A 22944-nucleotide genomic window follows, 5' to 3' on the forward strand; every position below is an offset into this window, starting at 1 on the left:
GCATCCAGAAACAGACCCACACAAATGGTCAACTGATCTTTCACAAAGGAGCAAGATCAAGTGAATGGAGAAAGGATAGTCTTTTCAACAAATGGTGCTGGAATAGTTGGACAGTCTTATGAAAAAAAAGAAAACAAAACAGGGGCGCCTGGGTGGCTCAGTTGTTAAGCATCTGCCTTCAGCTCAGGGCGTGATCCTGGCGTTCTGGGATCGAGCCCCACATCAGGCTCCTCCACTGGGAGCCTGCTTCTTCCTCTTCCTCTCCCACTCCCCCTGCTTGTGTTCCCTCTCTCGCTGGCTGTGTCTCTCTCTGTCAAATAAATAAAATCTTTAAAACAAACAAACAAACAAACAAACCCCTAGTCAGAGACCTTATACCTTTTTCTAAAAAAATTAATTCAAAATGGATCATAGACCTAAATGTAAAACATAAAACTATAAAAACTACTAGATAATAACAGGGGAAAGTGTAGGTGATCTTGGCTGTGACAATGAAAATTTTTAGACTTATAAAGTAGTCCATGAAAGGAAAATTTGGTAAGTTGTGATAGTAATAATTTCTGCTTGGCAAAAGACAATGTTAAGAGAAAGTAAAAACACACCACAGACAGAAAGTATTTGCAAAACACATATCTGATAGAGGACTTGTATCCAAAATATACAAGCACCAGAAATCAATGATAAGAAAACAAACAAATTAATTAAAAAAATAGACAAATATCTGAATAGACACCTTATTGAAAAGGATCTAAAAGATGGAAACCAAACATATGAAATATGCTCAAGATTATATGTCATTGGATAATTGCAAGTTAGAGCAATTATAATGCTAGACACCTATTAAAGTGGCTAATATCCAAGCAATGGCCATACTAAATGCTTAGGAGGATGAGGAGTAACAGGACATGCATTGCTCTTGGGATGGCAAAATTGCAGAGGCACTTTGGAAGACAGTTTGGGAGTTTCTTACAAAGGTAAATAGTTTCACTGTACATTATAGCAATCACTCTTAAGGTACTTACCCAATTGAGTTGAAAAGTTATGACCAGACAAAAATCTGCACATGGACATTTATAGCAGATTTGTTCATAATCACCAAGTGATCAAGGTATCCTTCATAGGTGAATAGATAAACTATGGTATATCCATATAAGGGAATACTATCCAGCAAGAAGAGCAAATGAACAACCGAACCCCCCAAAGATATAGAGGGACCCTAAATGCATATTATAAAGTGAGATAAATCAGTTATCAGAAGACTATCTACTGTATAATTCCAACTATAGAAAAAGGTACAACTATAGAAATAGTAGAGAAACCAGTAATTTTCTGGGGTTTGACTTAGGCGTGGTGGGTGTGTGAAGAATAGGTAAAGCTTAGGGGATTTTAAGGGTGGTGAAACTATATGATACTATAATGCTGAACACATGACATTATGCATTTTTCAAAACCCATGAAACTGTACAACACAAAGAGTGAACCTAATGTATACTATTGACTTTATAATAATGTATCAATGTCAATTAATTGTAACAAATGTACCACCCTGGAGTAAGTTGTTAGTCATAGGGGAAACAATGTCAGGGGATGGGGAACTGGTATAAGGAAACTCCGTACTCTTCAATTTTTTTAGTAAATTAAACTTAAAAAATAACAAGCAAAAACAATCTGTGTTGATTTTGTTTTCTAATAAAAGAAAATATAATAGTTGAGTTGAATTATTGGCTCTTTTATGGATAAGAGGTAAATTTCCTTTTAGCCATAAGATCAAAATAAGTAGATCTTACTTGATATTGTGGATAGTAGTATTAGTGTGTGTGTGTGTGTGTGTGTGTGTGTGTGTAGAATAGTATAGTATCATATTATGCAATATATGCCATTGGAACATTTCTGCTGAGGAACAGGTGATGGAAGTAAAGCATTCAAATAGATAAGACTTCGTTATGAAGATAGTTATTTATAAATGTACATTTTGGGAACTGTCCATTTCAGGAAATTTATTGTTAAGTAACATTATCCTTCAAACCATTCTCATTTGATTTGAAAAGTCACTTTCAAAAAGGGAAATGACACATACCACCAGCACTTTTTTAAGCTTTTGAGACTTTTTTCCCTACAATATTGGCTTAATAAGTATTAACACATTTCAAAAATTCTTTCAATATTTTCATTGTGAAGAGTATTTATTTTTGTTGCTGTAACAACCAGAAAGAGGTGTGAGAAGACTGAAAAAGTGTGTATTTGTCTTTCTCCACATGGACTACTTTAGATGACAGTTACCATTCTAACCATTAACTGGAGAGTTGGTATTCTTTCATTAACTTAAACTCAAGCTGTGTGGAGTTGGGTCAGGCCAAGGAAGATTAACAGCAGTGTTAAAATATGTCCCAGATCCACCTCACTTCCTCTCTGCTCCTCTGTGCCTCACACTATGACACAGTTGGGTCTAATTTTCCTTGGCAATTCTCCATCCACCCCAATGCTAGTTTTTAAGATTTCACGGCCTCATTTTCTTTGCTTCAAGATTGTGCTTTGTGTTTGAAAAATGGCAGATTACGTGTTAATTCCATTTAATGCATTAAGTTGAAAATAGCCAAATTAAACCTCCATAGAGGGATGCAGATTTTAATACGGATGTGGAAATATAGCATCTAATCTTAAATGGACTTTGAGTGATAGAAGTTTAGTCAGCAGGCAGGTCAGAGGACAGCACCATGGCTGGGATATCCTAACCCTAGACTGCTGCTATTGGGGTGTCCCAGGCTTTAGGAGTGAAATATATGTGGAAGGTAGAAGAGGAGCTCTTATCTCTCATTGAGTTTTCTCTTGACTATGTTGAACCAGGAATTGTAATTTTTTTTTTTTTTTTGGTTATTCCATCTGATACAATTTTAGCAACTTTGGAACAAATACGTTCTAAGGTGAACGGAATGAGTCTTTAGATTGAAAAGATACTGTTTCAGTTACCTGCTAGTAAAAATGAATAATGTTGGGGCGCCTGGGTAGCTCGTCAGGTTAAGCACCCAACTCTTGATTTCAGCTCAGGTAATGATCTCAGGGTCGTGAGATGGAGCCCGTGTTGGGCTTTGCACTGAGCATGAAGACTGCTTGGGATTCTCTCTTTCCCACCCCCCAGCCCCACTCACTTGCTCTCTCTTCTTCTGTGAAATAAACAAACAAATAAATAAACAAATAAATAGGTTAAATGAATAATGTGGGTTATACAGAGCTAGAAAATGCATTGGGTGAGGTAGGAGGATACAGGAGCTCTTCATCTGCACAGTCTCAGCTCTAGGGACAAACTCTTTGGAATGTTAAAAATTAAAACATAAAGAGAAGGCTTAGAAACAGCCTGACTTACTGTATGCAAAACAAAATTTAATGTAAGGTCTATTTGGAAGACAGCAGATATCTTTTTCAGTACCTTCTACATTCTTTTTTTTATAATGATTTTTTATTATGTTATGTTAGTCACCATACAGTACATCCTTAGTTTTTGATGTAGTGTTCCATGATTCATTATTTGCATATAACACTCAGTGCTCCATGCAATATGTGCCCTCCTTAATACCCATCACTGGCCTATCCCAGTTCTCCATGCCCCTCCCCTCTGAAGTACATTCTACGTTCTACCTTCTCAAGACTTGCATGTTATTTAACACAGTTCTAACAGCCACAGAAGCAATAGACCAAGCAGAAGGAAGTGGCATAGATATTAGTGGCAGACAAATTGAACATATCAGAAAGTTACAGGAGATCATGTTTAGAAAAATTACTGATCATATTGTCTTGTTCTCTAATGAGAAGTTCACAAGTCCTGCAGCCCACATGAGTGACTTGTCACCTCAAGCTTCTGCGTGTTGCCTTATACCATGATGTCATCAACATCTAAGAATATTCTATCATGGTCCTGGAAACTAGGGATGTAAAAACCTTTTAAGAATCTAGTTTATAAGTTTCACTGGTAACTTTCCAGTTTTTTTTTTCCTTCTTCTCTATCAAAGTGTCTTATTAGGGAAAAAAAATGGTTCAATATACATCATTTATCTTTACAGTGTTTTTCATAAAAGGTATTGATCCTGTGTTTTCTTTCCACAGACCCAGGACTGCATAGACAGCTATATTTTCTGCAAAGACCATCCAATGTGGTAGCCATTGAAGGAAAGGATGCCATCCTGGAGTGTTGTGTTTCTGGCTATCCTCCCCCGAGTTTTACCTGGTTACGAGGAGAGGAAGTCATCCAACTCAGGTATCACAAACTGAAGACTTCTGTGAAGTATATGTCACTGTTTCTCTTTCTCTAATTTGATAGAGGTACCGAGAAATACTAGAGTTTTTGATGATAATTGATTTTTCCCCTGCATTCCTTGACATTATACAATATGTGAAAGACATTTACCCAATGGAATAAAGAGATGGGGAACAGAGTCAAATCTACGAGATCAATTCAGAAAAGAAGTTTAGAAACCAGTGCTGCTGTTGAAAACGCCTTGTCCAAAAACTATACCGCAAAGATACTTTGGAGGATCTCATCCTAAGGAAGTGGTATAGAGAGTGAAATATTTATCAAGAAATTAAAATTTTCTTTTTAATTTTTTTAAAGATTTTATTTATTTCTTTGATAGAGAGAGAGAACACAAGTAGACAGAGCGGCAGTCAGAGGGAGAGGGAGAAGCAGGCTTGCCACTGAGCAGAGAGTTCCACGCGGGGCTCAATTCCAGGACCCTGGGATCATGACCTGAGACGAAGGCAGACGCTTAACTGGCTGAGTCACCCTAGCACCCCAAGAAATTAATGTTTTCTGAATTGAAATATATAGCATGTCATTATAGGGTCTCTGCAACTTTTTTTCAGCTCCATTTATACCTTTCACACTCCAGATGTAACAATTATTTAAGATAAGGCAAAAGGAAAACATGGCTGGCTTTGAATTATTAGACGTTCATATTAAGGCATAGTTAGAAAGTAAACTCTTAATAGAATGGAATACTTAGCCTGAAATGTTTTGATTAAATGGATTTCACTTAAGAAATTAATTTCATTGATTTGGAGGTCTGGTGTGCTCCTTTTTAGCATTTTCGTTTTCTATGATGAGATAGGTTCACGGAAAATAACTTCAATCTTTAAATTTCATCTCCCCTCTATATTTATATAACAACACTGTATGGTATGGTGTCACAATACTTCTGAGAATATTAAAGCATGTGAGAAATCTGGTTGCAGCTTTAGCATGTCAAAACATGTTTTCTGAATGTAGCCAGACTTTTTTGGTACAGTATGAAAAGTGGGTCTGTACCAACGTTACTAAATCAGATGTCAGGACACAAGACATTGACTTCCACTGTGGGGAATCACTTTCTCTGGAGCTTGTGGTCCTCATATCCAAAATGAGAAAAACCAGATTATCTGTAAATTTCTTTTCAGTACTGATCTTGGTTCCAGGTTTAATATATTTAATTTCTTTGATGACTGCACATAGTCTTCCAGTGGGAGCGGTTTATCTTGAATGAATTTTTGATCAATAAATGTGATGTTACCAAGGCCCCCCAAATAGAGTTTCTTTCTAATTTTATAATTTGATCTTTTGTGGAGTTTATTTAAACCTCCGAGTACCTTGCCTGGTATACTAATAGATATCTGCACATTAATCTACTCTCTAATTTTATATGCCTGTGTTTTACAGGTCCAAAAAGTATTCCTTATTGGGTGGAAGCAACTTGCTTATCTCCAATGTGACAGATGATGATAGTGGAACTTACACCTGTGTTGTTACATATAAAAATGAGAATATTAGTGCCTCTGCAGAGCTCACAGTATTGGGTAAGTCAATGTCTCAAGATTAGTTTACACTGTCCTTTTCAAAATACATCACTGTGACACTTTGCTTAACCCTGAATTGCCTCCTGTGTTTATTAGTATGAAATTGCAAAGTCCCAATATTCCATACATGTCCTTACTCTACTTTGATTAATTGCGTAGGGGTTAAAAGCAGTGTTTGATTACTTGTTTGTTGACTAAATTCTAGATGCAGCACTCTTTAGTCTAATTATTCCAATGATACAACTGAAACTTTTGAAAAATTAATATTTAGCAAATGTGTTAAACAGCAAATGAGTTAAACAACAAATGAGAGATTCCCGAATATCTTATCTGGGGAAAATAAATGAAGGAATGAATGAAAGAAATTGTATAAACAATATGTGCTTGAGTAGAAAAGTCCAGTATCATTTGAGAGATGATGACAGGTTTCCTGATATTAAATTCAAATGTCTTGGTAAGATTGTTTTGTTAATATGGAAATACTGTAGATGTTATGTTGAAGGTGAACCAATAAAATCAAATATATCTAAGGAAAACACATAGAAAGAATCTAATTTTAAAAATTTAAGGGCACGGATGGTACATATTATTCAGAAAGGTAGGGTCACCGCCTATCATTGTAAATTAATAATTGTTATGTGGTAGTTACTCAAGTAGATATTTTATCATTTACCCCAGATTTTTTTTTAGTCAGTTTCATTTGAATCATGTAATTTGGAGAAAGTGCTTTACCATTTGAATTCCAATTGCTTTTTCCTGTAACATCAACCAAAAAAAAATTTGTTTACCAGTCTTTGGATTTTTCCCTCTGGAATAAATCATTTTATCTTGTAAAGAGTACAGGAAAAATCATAGGCTCTTTAAAAGTTATTCAGTAGAAATGGAAAGGTATGGTATGCTGATTATATCTGCTACCCTGTACCATAATAGTATTATGCTATCCATTTTACTTTTTGGCTTTCAAGTTTATTCAGAAAATGCTTTCATCTTCAGATAAGGTAATAATGTATGTGATGGGTGAGACAATAGAGTTGTTTGTTCTTTGATCAAACCATAAATATTAAACTAAGAATAGGCAAAGGATTTTAATTCTTTGGTTTTAGGGGTAGCGTTATTCTAACTAAAATAGCTTGTCTTTAAAATGGGAGCAATTTAACATAGTCATTTTATATGGAAGTTTTTGTTGAAACAAAGAACTTTTACATTTGTAACATCAAAGTACAGCAACATAGAATGACTATATAGAAATTATTTTGTAATGTATACTACTGATCATAAGGCAAATGCAGTTATAGAATTTATAGTGATCATGGGTAAACTTCTAATTGCAAATATGTGAGGTCAAATGTACATCAAATTAATACACAATATTTGGACATGTGATGCATCATTGAGATCTAAGCCAATTGTATACAAATTATGATTTCTAAGTAACTTAGCCAAGAAATATATGTAGGAATATACATATATGCACACATATTTACATCCATAGCATCTTCTTCTGTATGTTCCTGTGCTCATGTATATGTTCTCCAGCTCTTTATTGTTGAGCGTTATTTTGTTTCCAAGTTCTATTTAAAAAGCACACACAAAGAACAAAAACACTGAGATGATCATTCTGTATCTTTGTCATTTATTTGCTTATATGCTACAGGAAAATACCACAGCAATTTTTATACTCACACCAGCAGTGCCAGAGCTGCCTGTTTCCAAAAGAAGGCATTTCTCTCAGGGTGCCTAGGGGGCTCAGTGGGTTAAGCATCTGCTTTTGGCTCAGGTCATGATCCCAGGGTCTTGGGATCCAGCCCCGCATTGGGCTCCCTGCTCAGCGGGGAGTCTGCTTCTCCCTCTGGCTCTCCCTCTCTTTCTGCCTCTCCCCTCTGCTTGTGTTCTCTCTCTCTTAAATAAATGAGTAATAAAAAAAATACATTTCTTTCTATGAATATTCACCTAACAGTTTTATAAAATGGACTCTCTTTGTTCTAATTTTCACTCTTATTAAATTTAGATTTATTTTTATAGTCTTACCAGACTTTTGCATTTTATATTTTGTGAGTTATCTATCAATCTTTTCGACCTTTATACATTTATTAAAATATTCATCTTTATTTTATTGATTTGCAGGAACTCAATATAGGAAGAAAAGTAACTATTCTATATACACTCTGTGTGTATGTATTTTGTTGTTTCTGTTTTTTTATTTTTATTTTACATTTTGTATAGGGTACCAAGTATTTTTCTATATAGCTCCTGGCTGTGTTGCTGTTAAACTCACATTTATATTATAAACTAATCACCTTATTTCCAAGTATTTCATTATAGATTACATGTTGAATGTGTAAATTAGAAGCATTATTAATTTAAAAAATAGAGTTGTGTTTATGTCTTGTGTAATTCTCTTGGTAACTGGGTATACATTTTAAAGATCTTCCACATACCTAGCATGATCGGTAACTATTATAAAAGGCATGATTCCATTCAGGAAATGATCATAATATCGTTTTAACTATTCTACCCAGGCTTTAAAATGAATGTTGATATAATAAAATCTTTGATATAGTCTTTCACTATTTTAATGTAAAGTTAAGCTCATCCTGTAGGACTGAGTTTATATGGAAAATGTAATTTATTACTTTTACTTAAAAGATGGCAATAGGGGGGCACCTGGGTGGCTCAGTTGGCTAAGTGTCTGCCTTTTGTTCAGGTCATGATCCCAGGGTCCTGGGATCGAGCCCCACATTGGGCTCACCACTCAGCAAGGAACCTGCTTCTCCCTCTCCCTCTGCCTGCTGCTCCCCTTACTTGTGCTCTTTCTCTCTCTGTCAGATAAATAAATAAAATCTTAAAAAAAAACAAAAACAAAAACAAAAGGTGGGGGTGAGGAGCCTGGGTGGCTCTGTTGGTTATACTTCTGCCTTTGGCTCAGGTCATTATTTCAGGGTCCTGGGATAGAGCCTCACGTTGTGTAGGGCTCCCTGCTCAATGGGGAGTCTGCTTGTTCTTCTGCCCCTCCCCTGCACTTGTGAGTTCTCTCTCTCTCTCAAATGAACAAACAAACAAATAAATAAAACCTTAAAAAGATGGGGAGAAAAGAACTTTATTATCAGTGTTATTCAAATACTTTTTATCAGTTTCAAGAATTTAACCTTAATATAATTCTTCAAAAGATAAAATCCCACAAGAAATCCAAGCTTGTGCTTATAAGTTTTAAGTACGCGTTTTATCAGACTTTTGTTTTGCCTTTCAAATCATGGTCCTTTCTTGCACTTAGACTGGCTTTGAATGTGAACCTGCATGAACTAACAGATTTTTCAAGTACGACACCATTTTATATACAAGAGAAATTCTGTGGTCTTCCTCAAGATTTTCAGAGTTAGTAAACATTAAATATAAATTAAAGCATTTACACTATAAAATGAATATTGAAAGTTCCATAATAATTAAACTTCTTGAGGAAATCTATAATAGATGAGATTAAGGACAACTTGTCTAAACTACATGAAATATAAATAAATAAATAGGTGTGTTCTTAATTGTAACCATGTATGTTAATGTTTCTGATCTATTAGAATATTCATCAATATAGTACTGGTGGATGTATTTGGCTACATGTACTGCACTAGGTTCTGGGAGGGCTACAGAAGGTTTGAAGTCCATCTTCAGTGGGCTTGTAGTGTAATTATAAATCCACACAATCAATTGCCCTAATCAATTGCCTGCCTTCGGAGTAGGTTTTTTTTTTTTTCTCCATTTTACATGTTTGCATGAACTCTGTGAAGATATGAAGCGTTGATAGTCTTTGCTCTCATAAAAGTCAGAACCTAAAGAAGAGACGGCAGGAGGAAGTGCTGAAAACGGGGGTGCAGAGGAAGGTTTTCTGAATGCTGTTGCCAGCTTACATTCTGTTTAAATCACTAGCGCCATGACTTTTTTTAACTCTTTTTTTTTCTTAAGAACTAAAGAATCGTTTTCTGTCCCTTATTATTTTCCAAATAACAGCTTTTTGACTCAAGAATTATAATCACCCTTAATAAACATTCAGGAGATTTGCCACTGCCTTAGGTCTAGATGTGATGTCTGAATCAATACAGAAACACATACTTTATTTTTATTTTTTTAATGTTTTTTTAAGATTTTATTAATTTGTCAGAAAGAGAGCGCACAGCAGGGGGAGAGGCAGGCAGAGTATGAAGCAGTTTCCTCGCTGAGCTAGGAACCCAATGCGGGACTGAATCCGAGGACCCTGGGACCATGACCTGAGACGAAGACAGATGCGTAACCAACTGATCCACCCAGGTGTCCCAAAATGCATACTTAAAAAAAAAAATTTTTTTTTATCTTTAACCAAGGAAGCGCCCAGCCTTGGACAAACTCTGAGCATTGCCCATGCACACACAGGAGATGGGTGGAAAGTTCACTCTTGAGGAGAAGCCATTAGGTCTAACATTGATGACAAAATGAAAATAGTTTAGAACCGTCTAGATTCTAGAATGCTTTTAAAAGCAATCTGCAGCAATATAAGCAAGATACTATTAAAAGTTTACCTTAGTGTGTAGGTTTTCTCCCATTTCTAGAGAAATGTTGGCTAGAATTGATACAATCTGGCTTTTTAGACACAAATGAGTCTGCTAGGTCAGTCCTTGGCACATAATTGAAAACCTGTAACCAAATCTAAGAGTTCTCCATATCTTTCCCCCCGCTCCCATGAGTAGCACACCTCACTTCACGTGGTGTACGAGTTTATATTTCTCCCAAGAAAACACCTCTAAAGAAAAGTCCTTTGAGGCAGGTGTTTTGCCCATCTGAGACTTCTCCTTAAGGGACAGGGATCCATGGGTCACCCTCTTGCAATGTGTTCAGAATGGCTCTCTACTGACCTAGAGCATGTCTACCTCACACAGATATGTTCTTTAAGCCCAATGGCAGTGGATTCAGAATATTAAATTACATTTTAATGTCTATAATATAGATACATTCATATATATGTATGTACATGCATATACATACCATATACATGTATAACATACGTATATTTCCTATTTCTAAGAAAATTTCTCTTCATAATCCCTTCCCATATTCTTTTAAATGCATATGGTTGCCTCAACCATTACATAATGTACTGATTCTGCAAATGGATAATAGATCAATCTATTCAGGAAGTTTTAGAAAAATCACCTTAAAAGCAAGTTAAGAAGATAGCAGATAAAGATATATAGAAGAAGTTAAAAGCCCCTGTTAAGGGGCGCCTGGGTGGCACAGCGGTTAAGCATCTGCCTTCGGCTCAGGGCGTGATCCTGGCGTTATGGGATCGAGCCCCACATCAGGCTCCTCTGCTATGAGCCTGCTTCTTCCTCTCCCACTCCCCCTACTTGTGTTCCCTCTCTCGCTGGCTGTCTCTATCTCTGTCGAATAAATAAAGAAAATCTTAAAAAAAAAAAGCCCCCATTAAAAACTATCATTTTGTAATGTAGTGAGACAGGAAAGTCCCATCAGTAGCTCACTTTCTTCTCAAGATGCTTAAGAATAATAAAAAAGATGGCTGGGTATGTAGTGAGCTAATCAAGTATGGTTTCTAGGCCGAGATATACAACTGAACCACTGCATCCATACTGACAAAGCAGCTGGCAGTGAGTGTATCTTCTGTACTCTTCCAGCCCCTCTTTGGGCATAGAAAGATGCATATGGCACCAGTCTTGACTTCAAAGACTAGTTAGGCAAACAGACAAGAAATAGAAGAGCCAAAGAAAAGTTGGGAAAGAGGGAGGTGAGGGGCCCCGAGTATAACAGTTCAACAAAGATGAAGGAAGGGAGTCAGGGGTTGGACGAGGGCTGAGGAGAGCAGGGCAGAGGCAGGAAGTGGGCAAAGGTTTGGGATAAGCAAGGGATGGGGAAGGGAAAGTAATCTGATATGACTGAAGATTGTAGGTTCAATGGGAAACTGATAGGGGACTGGAAAAGTGGTAGAGCTCCTGAGTGGTTTCCTAATGTGATTAGGTTTTTGTCTTAAGAGTAATGGAAAGTCATAGGTTGATTTTTGGGTTGTGGCTTATTAGCTGTTTCATCTTGGCCAATTATTTAATTTGCTAATCCTCAATCCCTTCATTTGTAAAGAATGATAATTACTTCCTCCCATAGGGCTTGATGATTACTTAGGTGTGAAATTTGGGAGAGACAGCTTACAGAATAGGAGGCATGGCTTTGGGTGATGTGGGAAAGAAAGAAATAGAAGATGCTCTTCTAGACTTCAGCAGAAGCCTAAAGCAGAGTTGCAAAAATTAAGCAAAACTAAAACAACAAAATGCCACAAATTTTAAAACTTCCTATGTACCCTCTTCATACCCAGTTTTACTCACCTATAACATGTACAAAGCAACTAGTCCCTCCATAATTCTCATGAATCCTGGAAGAATCATATAACAATGTCCTAATGATGCACAGAAAAAAATTTGGCAGATTGGAAACATAGACAAATATGATGTTTGTGGCACAAGGATGGCATCCAAATTTGTGAAGCACTTTATACTTTTTTAGCTTCCTCTGTGCCCCTATAGCCTGCCATCCATGCTTTCTTCCCAGCTAGATTGTGAGAAAAAACAGACGTCATGTCTTGTTTGTCTTGGCCACCCAAAGCCTTGCTTTGTTCTTTGGCTTATCTGAATTGTAAACATAAGAAAGACAATTATACATACATTGTATATAAGTTATCTAGCTTTCTATCAAAATATTTTATAAGCTCTTTATGGAGACTCATGTGTTTTTAGAGAACATTGTTATGGACTGAATTGTTTTCCCCCAAATTCATACGTTGAAGCCTTAATCACTACCAATGTGACTGTATTTGGAGATAGGACCTTTAATTAAGGTGGTAATTAAGGTTCAATGAATCCCAAGAATGGGGCCCTGATCTAATAGGAATGGCATCCTTATAAGAAGAGGAAGAGGCATGAGCACATTCTCCTCTCAGTGCAAACACACAGAAAACGGGGTACGTGGGGACAGAAGGCATCATCTCCAAGCCAAGGAGAGATGTCTCACCAGAAATCAACCCTGCTGGCACCTTCATCTTAAACTTCCAGACTCCAGAATTGTGAAAAAATAGGTTTATGTTGTCTAAGCCACCGAGTCCGTGGTGATATTTTGTGATAGCAGCCGGAGCAGACGACTATAACCACGGAAACTGTACTGTGGATTATGCTGTTAAAGAGATTCCTGATTAGTTTCATAGAGACATGCGCCACAACAAAGAAGTATATTACCAACATTTCTTACATATTGTTAATATGACAATCTCAGGTTTCCACGAGTGTGAAAAAATGTCCCTTTTATAAAAGCAACGAATCGAAAGACATTTCTCTGTTTATATACTAGGTTATGCGTAGCTCAAAGATCTAAATGTCCCCTTGTTTATTTTTCTCTTTAGTATCATCATCTTCTTATTTAGTAATTTATAAGGTTAACATCCTACTAACATTTTAGATCCTATAATTCTGAATGATCTGTTCCAATTTTAATAATAAACATATCATTAACTATGAAGAAAATATGTTTTCTGTTTTTTTAGCCCAATTCTTAGATATGCTCTATGAATTTAATTTACTACAACAAGCATGCAGATGTCCCCCTCCATCAACTCTCAGATGTGTCTAAGTAATGGAAGGAAATATGATAATTAAAAATTGATAGGGCTTTGCATCCTTTTATTTTTTGCATATCTTTAGTTTTATCTTTTTTTTTTTTTTTACTGAAACATATTGGATGTGGTACTACTTTCTGAGCACGTAGAGTTGGTCAAGTAGGGAACTTACCCATCCATTTGTTTGGAGAGTAACTGGCACGTCCACCTCCATTAAAGTGTTCAGTTGCCTCCTTTACAAATTTGCTGTTGGATCACCCATGTTGGGTTTTTGGCTTAGGTTCTTAGCTATAAACAGAAAATAGCTATCATAAAATATATTAATAAAGATAATTAACACCTCTATTACAATGTGTAACTCTTTGAATGGAGTTCTCCTGAATTTACTACATCACTGCTTCCCCCCAAGTAGCAGTCCTTAAATTTCATGTCTCTCTATAATTGGCCTTTATTAGCGGTGACCCCCCCCCCCAGCCATATGCATTTAATGGTCATAGCCATAAAAGCAGTGTCTTAGGTAAGTTTATATTGATTATCTTTCACAGGGTAATTGCCAAATGGATCATAATGAAATTAGTTAAGAGTTGTTTTTTTTTTCTCCATTTCGGGATATGATCCCAAATGTATGATAAAAATGCATAATATAAGGCAGAATTAAATTTTAAAAAAATCAAAATCATATATTTGCTGTTCCTTCCTATAACTATGTTGATTTCTTATAATCATTACTTTTCTCACCTAAAATCACAGCCATTGTGAGAGTATGCCAAAGTTCTATGCAAACTGGTGTGTAGGAGATTCTGTTGAATGCATATATATATTAGAAGAAGAAGGATGGTATGTTCCGGCTGTTAATGTAAAATGATTTGGTATGACAATTGCAGTTGTACTGTCCGTAGAAATACTAGTTGAATTCGTGACGGGATTTATTTATTCATTGCACAGATATTTATGTAAAGACCTACTATGTGGATCTCTCTCCTCCTTCCCTCTTTCATTGGAGAAAGCAATTTGAACAGTTTTTTGAGTTTATCCTTGAGATGGCTGAGGATCTAACTTTTTTCCTTCTTTCTCAGAAAGATGAGGAAGGAAGTAGAGACTCCAGAGGGAAAGGCAAAGGCTATGCGCTAATTCAGAGCATTAAAAAGGCGATCTAAGGCTGTGATTTTAATTAGCCCTAACAGTCTCAGCAAGGTGAATGGACCATCTGTGGTTTAGAAGGAGGAGAACTGCTGACAGTGGTGGAAAGCTGCCCCAAAGGGCGTGCTATGCCCAAGTTTTTCTGAAGTACCTGAAGTCCACATTATCCCAGAAGGAGTTTGACTGTTACAGGACTCAAGCTAAATTAGACAGGAGTGTTTTAATTAAAGTTAGCAAGTGTTAGCCTCAGTTGTGCTTGCCAATTTTGAAAGTCCAGAGAGCAAAGCATGGCATTTCTTTCTATACTTTCCAAGGACTTTTACTTATTTCTGATTTATTATTTCATATATCTAGACATAATCATTTTAGGGATTATTTTACATAGTAAGGTATGGACTTATCTTTAGTATGATCTGGTATATTTGAGCAGGAAACCACCAGAGTATACCTGTATTCATACTCCTGAAATTTGTACCAAAGACCAAGGTTCTTTCCACCACTTGGTGGCAGTGTGCCTAAGGGCAAAAAGCACCAACTTGAAAACATGTCTTTAAATGGCAGAATCTATTTGAGTAAAGCATTTGGAGTTCGATCTATACATTTGTTGATTTATTTATCACTTATTCAACAAATGTGTATTGAAAATGCAGTAAGTTTCTTGCCTAATGCTGTAAAACAGCTTTATTGATATACCATCCACTACAATTCATATACTAGACAACTTCGCATTAAATCGTACAATTTACTGGTTTCAGTAGTCACAGATGTTTGCAACCATATCTGACCATAGTGAATTTTACAACACCTTCATCACCTCAAAAGAAACCTTGCACCCATTAACTGTTGTTCCCCTATCCTCTTATTCTCTCTTGCCCCTCTGCCATTCAACAGCCCTAGGCAACCACCAGTCTACTTTCTGTATCTGTAGTGAATTCACTATTATGGACATTTTACAAAAATGGAATCATAGAGTATGTTGTGTTTTGTGATTTGTTTCTTTAGCTCAGTATAACATTTTCAAGGTTCAACCTTATTGTACTGTGTATCAGTAATTCATTTCTTCTTATGGCCAAATAATATTCCATTGTATAGATTTACCACATTTTATTTATTCATTAGGATGATGACGGGCACTGGGATTGTCTCTACTGTTGTCTATTATTAATAATTGTGTATATTTATGTACAAGTTTTTATGTGGATCTGTATTTTCTCTTATCTTGAGTATATACCTAGGAGCGGAACCACTGAGTCATATGGTAATTCTATATTCTATCATTTGAGGAACTACCGGTTGTTTTCTAAAGAGACTATACCATTTTATATTCCTACCAGCAATGCATGGGTATTTCTATTTTTCTATATCCTCATCAATACTTGTTATTAGCTAACTTTTTTTATTCTAACTAGCCTCGTGGGTGCGAAGTGGTATCTCATTGTGAGTTTTATTTGCATTTCATTAATGACTAATGATGTTGAGTATCTTTTCATGGATTTATTCACCATTTGTATGTCTTTCTTGAAGAAGTGTCTTTTCAGATCCTTTGCCCATTTTAAATTGGGTTATTTGTCTTTTTAGTATTGAGTTGTAATGGCTTTGTATGGGCATATGTGTGTGAGGTAAGGTATACCAATTTCATAGAAACAAGCTAAATGGAATGCCACACAGGGGAAGTACTGAGGTCACTGGGTATCTGGGCAAAAACCTCTGAGTTGACAAAGACTTGATTTTTTGTGTGTGTTTTGCGGTTCTTTCAAAACAATGGTGTGTCACATATGTACAATGCTTTTTGATCGTTGGATCTGACATCATGTGCACCCATGTGGCAACTCCTCTCCCTTCCCCGTGCTTCCATAATTTCTTGCCAATTCCACGATTAACACTTAACATGTTGGTTAGGCAGTTTCTCAAGAGGGAGGGGTTGTATCTCAGTCATTGTCATGTCCCCAGTGTTTTGCATACTATTTGGCATGCATTAAGCATTTAAGAAATATGTAAGAAACGTACAGTTTTTTTCTCTCAGAATTGAATCTGGATTTTCATCCATCCTGAATGTTGAATTTCAGTATGTGAAAAAAAAAAGTCTCATTAAGTCCTTGTGACCAAAAAAAAAAAAAAATCAACAAAACTTTGTACACAATCCTCAGACTCAGAGAAAGTGTTCTTTCTTATTTTACCCATATTCTTGTTGTTCAGAAAGCAGTTATTCCTTGCAAAACACATTTTGGGAACAAGTTTGGTATGAATAAAATGGACGAAGTTAAAGAGGCAGCAACTGTGTGATCAAGTGAGGCATCTAGTAAAGATGAAGGCCAGACATTCTTGTTCATCAACATGCCCCAAGCTGTTTGCATATTATTAGCTATTCCTTAATAAAATGAAAAAAACAAAATAAGGCAAAACAAAATATCATCTGTGATTACCTAAATTTGGAAGATGTTGGATCAAACAAAATTAACTTAAACAGGTACATACTACAGGACTTCTAAGAATCTCTAATAGGCTTATGTTTGGGAAATGCTATGTGCAATTAGGAAAGGCTCTAAGGTTGTAACTTTTTTTTTCTTATATTTGTAAACTGAAGGAGAGCTTCAGGTGAAGAATCTCCAGCTATCAGCAATAAAGCTCTCCCACTTTGGCTTATGTGTGCAATGGCTACTTACTGTCTACATTTCTATGGAAACTGCTTACCCAATTAAAAGGGGATTTTTACCATAGTTAATGGGTCTACCTGCTTTTTTGTTCTTGCAGTTCAGACCCATTACACATTCTATAAGAAGCAACATGATGCCACTTTAATCACAGACCCGTTCTCCTCTCCTGCTAAGAAAAATAAATGTGATATTTGTGAGTTCTCATCCATTGCTTCTTTAGAGGACCAGCAAAGAAAATAATTAGCCCAAGTGATTACATTATATAATTCAATTTTCCCTTGGTATATTCTTACTGACATTCAAAAAGTAGTTAGTGAATCCAACTGCCAAATGCTCAGTAATAACACTTTATCACCAATTTACAGTGCATGGAAACAAAAGAAATTTCAAATGAGCTGGGGGATTGTGTGTGGGGGAGGGTGTGTGTGCGTGATTTTTAAAGGATGGTTAGCCAGATAGATGGGGGGATTGTGCATGTAATACTGTTTTTCCTTTGGAATGATAATTTAGCTTGTAAAATACCTAGGGAATTAAGATGGCACAGGGTCATTATGTAGGTATATGTTGGAAGGGAAAGTCACTGCAGGTGCATTTTCCTTGTTTGATTTTTAAAACAATAATAAAATAATAATAAATGCAATTCTGGCCTCAGAAGAAGATATCAGTAAGTGAGTTTTTCTCCTCACCACCTCTTCACTCCCTTCCATGTAAACAGAGGAGCAAGTTTGTTCTCATTTTCTTCTTCTACTGCAAGCTGTGTGTTTCTCTTCTTTTTGGCTGAACATCACGTAGACAGTGTATAGTACCCCCCCTAAAAGCAGGAACATTTGTGTGATTATGACTCTCATCTTTCCTTCTATCCACACCTCCTCGTTCTACCTACCATCTTGTTCCCCTTTCTCCTCCTCCAGTCTGCTCCAGGTTAGGCTTGAGGGTGCCACTGGGGGTGGGGTGGTTATGAACACAACCCTCCATCTCTAATATTGTCTGTGCAATGGGCCAGGACATCTAGCCTGTGGAGTTTAGAGTAAGCAAAAGGATGCATGTTCACTGCAACTCCAGGACAGTGCCTGGAACAGAGCAGACCCTTGGTAAGTGACATTGTCATCATTACTGGTATTAACAACAGGTGTCTGTATGTTAACGTGCATTCTCCTTGATTACCCAAACTCAGATGATGAAGTCTCGTTCAGATCTTGTGTTGTCAATTGCACAGTTCTTGCCACCTCCTGACATTTCGGAGAAGCTCAAGGAGAAATAAATTGTGATAAAGAAACATACCAGAGGTAATTCTGAGAACAGTGGAACTTAAAGCAAGGTGGTACAGTTTATCATAAACACATAGGATCGCTGTAGAAGTGGAAATTCTACAACTTTGGCTCAGCGATCCTGTGTGATCTTCATGAGAGAAGATGAGAAAATTTTCCCAGTTTGGGTGGGCTGTAAAGTCTCATGATTTGGGCATGAATCAGGGTCTGGTACATATAAAGCATTAAATAAATATTAGCTAGTATTATTTAAAAAATAATTTGACCTAAAAATTTTACAAGCTTTCTGGAGGGAGCTTGAGAAGTGTGCTACCATTATTTACACTTTACCAAAGACTATGAAAAATGTCAACTTTGCAAGTTATTAGGAAAATCACCCAGAAAATAAGTACTCACAATTAAATTAGCTTCAGATAAGTAGAAATATTTATCATTCACATATACAATACATACAAAAACTGTCAAAATAAGTAAAGAGAGTTTGGTTTAATGAATATAGCCTCAGTGTTGCAATATATCAAACCCAGTCATTAGCTTTGAGCCCTCTTTTTCTTATACCTTGAATTAAATCCATGGCAGTTCAACTTCCAGAATGTATTTAAAATTTACCTACTTTTCTCCATCCTGACTTCCCTCACCCTAAATCCAGCTACTCTCCTCTGTTGTCTAGACCAGACCTAGAACCTCCTGTCCGTCTTCTAGTTTTGCCTTATTGCCACCCATTCTTACCCAGAATGATCTTGTTAACATGTTAATCAGAATGTAGGATGCCCCTTCCTAGAAATTAAAACCCTCAAAGTCTTTCTGCTTTTCTTAGACCAAACGAGAAACTCCTTAACACACCCTACCAACCTCTGTGGGAGTTAGCCTGTGTTTACTTCTTTCTTAATTTCAGCACATTCTTCCTCTGTTTATTAGTTTCCACCGATGCGACCTGTTGCCTTTTCAGTGAACAAACCAAACAATCCCCAGTCTCAAAACATTTTTTTGGGCAGTTTCCCATGTCTGGGATTCTCTGCCTCCAGCTCTTCACATGGCTGCTCCTCGCTTAGATGAAACTGCAAATGCCACCTTCCTGTGGAGTTTGCCCTTGTCCATTCTGACGAAATCAGCCTCTCCCAGTTACTCTGTTCTGTTCTTTCTTTTTTCTTTTTCCTTGGTAGTACTTACTGTAATCTGTTATTATCTGTGTACTCATGCACTGTTTCTGTCTCCCCCAGGGCAGAACCCATATCTGTTTTGCTCACTATTATGTTCCCCCAAACTAATCAATCAGTCTATTAAATTAATGATATTCTGCCATCGTCATCTGCATTGTCGGCCTCATACCCCACATTTATTGGGCACACGTTATGTGCCAGGCATCATGCAAAGTGCTGTGCTTTCTCATTCAATAGTTTCAGAAATTTATAAGGGATGTACTATTTTTATCTCCACTTAAAGATGAGGAAATTGAGGCTCATTATCATTGCCATTGTCATCATCAGCATCATCATTTCAAGAAGCAGAATTAGAATTGGCATTGTTTCTCTTCCTCATACAGTGGTTAGAGGAAGGAATAGGGTCCTGAGATATAGAAAAGCCCATCAAGACAACCCATATGAGCTGGTCGGATGGTTGGATCATCAAGGAATGCCTCTGGCAAACAAAAAAAAATAAATGGAAATCATGGAAGTTGTGTGATTCTCAAAACGTGGTCTCCAGGCCAACAGCATTGGCATCATTTGTGAGCCTGTTAGAAATGCAGAGTTGTTGACCTTGCCCTGGCCTACTGGTAAAACCGAATCAGAGTCTCTAGGGTTGGGGCCAGGAAGCTATAGCCTGATAAGCCTTCCAGGTGATTCTTAACCACTGCTTTTGGAAAAGGAAGGCTGACCTGGCAGTTAGCAAAGGAAGCAAGAGTAAGGAAAAGCATTTTATTTAAAAACCAAACCAACAAAAGTAGGGTGAACAGACCACATACAAAGGCACAGACCTGTTATTAAAATAAGAGTATGAGGGAAGGGCTTGGTTATAAGGAAGACTAGTCAAGGTAGGGAACAGGATGGGAAGTCCAAGTCGGACTAGGTAGCATCCAGGTGAACATGATCTTCTCACCTGTAGCACTTGCTCAAGTTTTTGAAATTCCCCTCTGGTATGCAGGACTAGTATCAGAGCATGAGGTTGGACTGAGCCAAAAGTGGAGTAAAAATATACTCCACCATGGCTCCAGTGATAGCAACTGGAAGAATGTGGGCCTGGGGAGGAAGGTAAGCTGTATGACTGTCCTGAGACAGATCTCTAAGTTTGGAGATGACTCGGAAGGGGTTCAAAACTGGTGAGATGGATGGGCCCTGCAGGAACATTTTGTAATGCTGTGTGAATAGGCCAGATAATAGTGGATGAATTCCAGGTGTGGGAAGTAGAAGGTAATGTATTTGGGGAGTATAATCCGAACTATGCTGATGAAAGGGAACACTCTCTATTACTCGTGTTTAGAAAAAAAAGATATCTGAATCTATGTCAACTATTTCTTGAAGCCCGTCCAGTATAGAGTAGCAGTTCAGAAAGTTCAACCGAATGCCAGAGATAACCATGATAAAATTGAAAAAACAGTATTATGTAATTTTGTTAAGTCTTTGAACAGAAATAATAATGTTTTTGTACTTGGAGTAGAGTTCATAGTTTGATTCAGTGCATTCCATTAAGGCCATAAAACAGTTAGAACAGCCTGAAAGGTTAATGGAAGTGATCAAAGGAATGAAATAGTAAGACTGGATCAGAAATTTTCAGTTCAGAAAAATGATGGGTGAAAAGGGACACAATTAAATTCATGTCCATGAAGGTTATTAGTAAGTGGAACATGGACATGACAACAAATTCAAGAATACCATGCCTAGGAGAACTCTCGAAGCTTGAAGGTAATTTTAGGACCAAAAAGAAAAAAAAAAAAGTGTAGGATTTCTTTATATATCTGGTGGAAAATATATTGGTGTTATTCCCCACAAAAGAGTCTGCAAACTGGGAGTTCCTGGGTGACTCAGTTGCTTAAGCATCTGCCTTCGGCTCAGGTCATGACCTCAGGGTCCTGGGTTTGAAATCTGCTTTGGGCTCCCTGCTCAGCAAGAAGTATGCTTCTCCCTCTCTCTCTGACTGCTGCTATCCCTGCTTGTGCTCTCTCATTTGATATCTCTCTCTCAAATAAATAAATAAAATCTTAAAAAAAAAAAAAAAGAGGGGCCCCTGGGTGGCTCAGTTGGTTAAGCATCTGCCTTCAGCTCGGGTCATGATCTCAAGGTCCTGGGATTGAGCCCCATGTCAGACTCCCTGTTCATTGGGGAGCCTGCTTCTCCCCCACCCTCTGCCTCTCCCCCTGCTTGTGCTCTCTCTACCTCTCTTTTTCTCTCTCAAATGAATAAATAAAATATTAAAAAAATAAAAAATTAAAAAAAGAGGTCACAAACTGGAAAGATAATGATGAACACAAATTAATATTTATGGAAGATGAGATTCAAAATGGTTTATAAAAGGGAAGTTTTTAGATTATTCTGGATATTTCCTTAGTGTTTAAAAAAAGGCATTATCTGTCCTCATGAAGTGCAAAGTCCAGGAATAAGTGACCGCTGCAGTATTAGAGTTTTAAAACACTCTTTAACATATATGTGTATGTATGTGTGTGTATGTATATATATATATATATATATATATACGCATACACACTCATACACACATATATGGGTACACATGTATACACTTATATTTGCTTTTTTTGAAAATAAAATCTGTTTTGTCATTATGAAAGACACGTACACATTAATTGGAGATACGTTTAAAAATATAAAGTAGTAGGGACGCCTGGGTTGCTCAGTCAGTTAAACATCTGCCTTTGGCTCAGGTCATGATCTCAGGGTCCTGGGATTGAGCCCATGTATAGTTGGGCTCTCTGCTCAGCGGGGAGCCTGCTTCTCCCTCTTTCTCTGCTCCTCCCCCAGCTCCTGCTCTCTCGCATGCTCTCTCCCAAATAAATAAATAAAATCTTTAAAAAAATATAGAGTAGTAGACCAAAAAAAAAAAAATCACAGATAACTTTATTACCAAAGATAACTACTATTAATATTTTACTATTCTAATTCTCTATACAGGTTTATACTTTTTTGTTTTTTTCTGATTTTTACAAGTATTTACTGACTGTAGGATTTTGCCACTCTGTAGATGTGAGAATACTAATATTCTGTGAAATTCAGTTTGCCAGTGTATAGGATTTTTGCTTTACATGTACGATGAGCTTTAAATATGAACTTTTTTTGTTTTCTTTTTAATTTCAGTTTTAGTATTCAAGTTTATTACACTCATGAAACTAAGTAGTTTTCTAATTCTATATCATACATAAAATACATTTTATTTTTAATGTCTTTTATATGTCTTAATATTATCCTGTTTAGTAGGTAGA

General features: G+C 36.7%; 1 protein-coding gene across 3 annotated transcripts in view; it reads left to right on the forward strand.

Moving 5' to 3' along the window:
- Nucleotides 1-22944, forward strand: part of DCC (DCC netrin 1 receptor) — a 1087479-nt gene that overhangs the window by 517814 nt on the left and 546721 nt on the right. For all 3 annotated transcript variants that reach the window (XM_034642890.1, XM_034642891.1, XM_034642892.1), the window contains exons 4-5: nt 4099-4249; nt 5684-5820. In XM_034642890.1, coding sequence (XP_034498781.1) covers nt 4099-4249; nt 5684-5820 — 288 coding nt within the window. The remainder of the gene's footprint in view (nt 1-4098; nt 4250-5683; nt 5821-22944) is intronic.

Source organism: Ailuropoda melanoleuca, chromosome 14, assembly GCF_002007445.2.
Source record: "Ailuropoda melanoleuca isolate Jingjing chromosome 14, ASM200744v2, whole genome shotgun sequence".
NCBI lineage: Eukaryota > Metazoa > Chordata > Mammalia > Carnivora > Ursidae > Ailuropoda > Ailuropoda melanoleuca.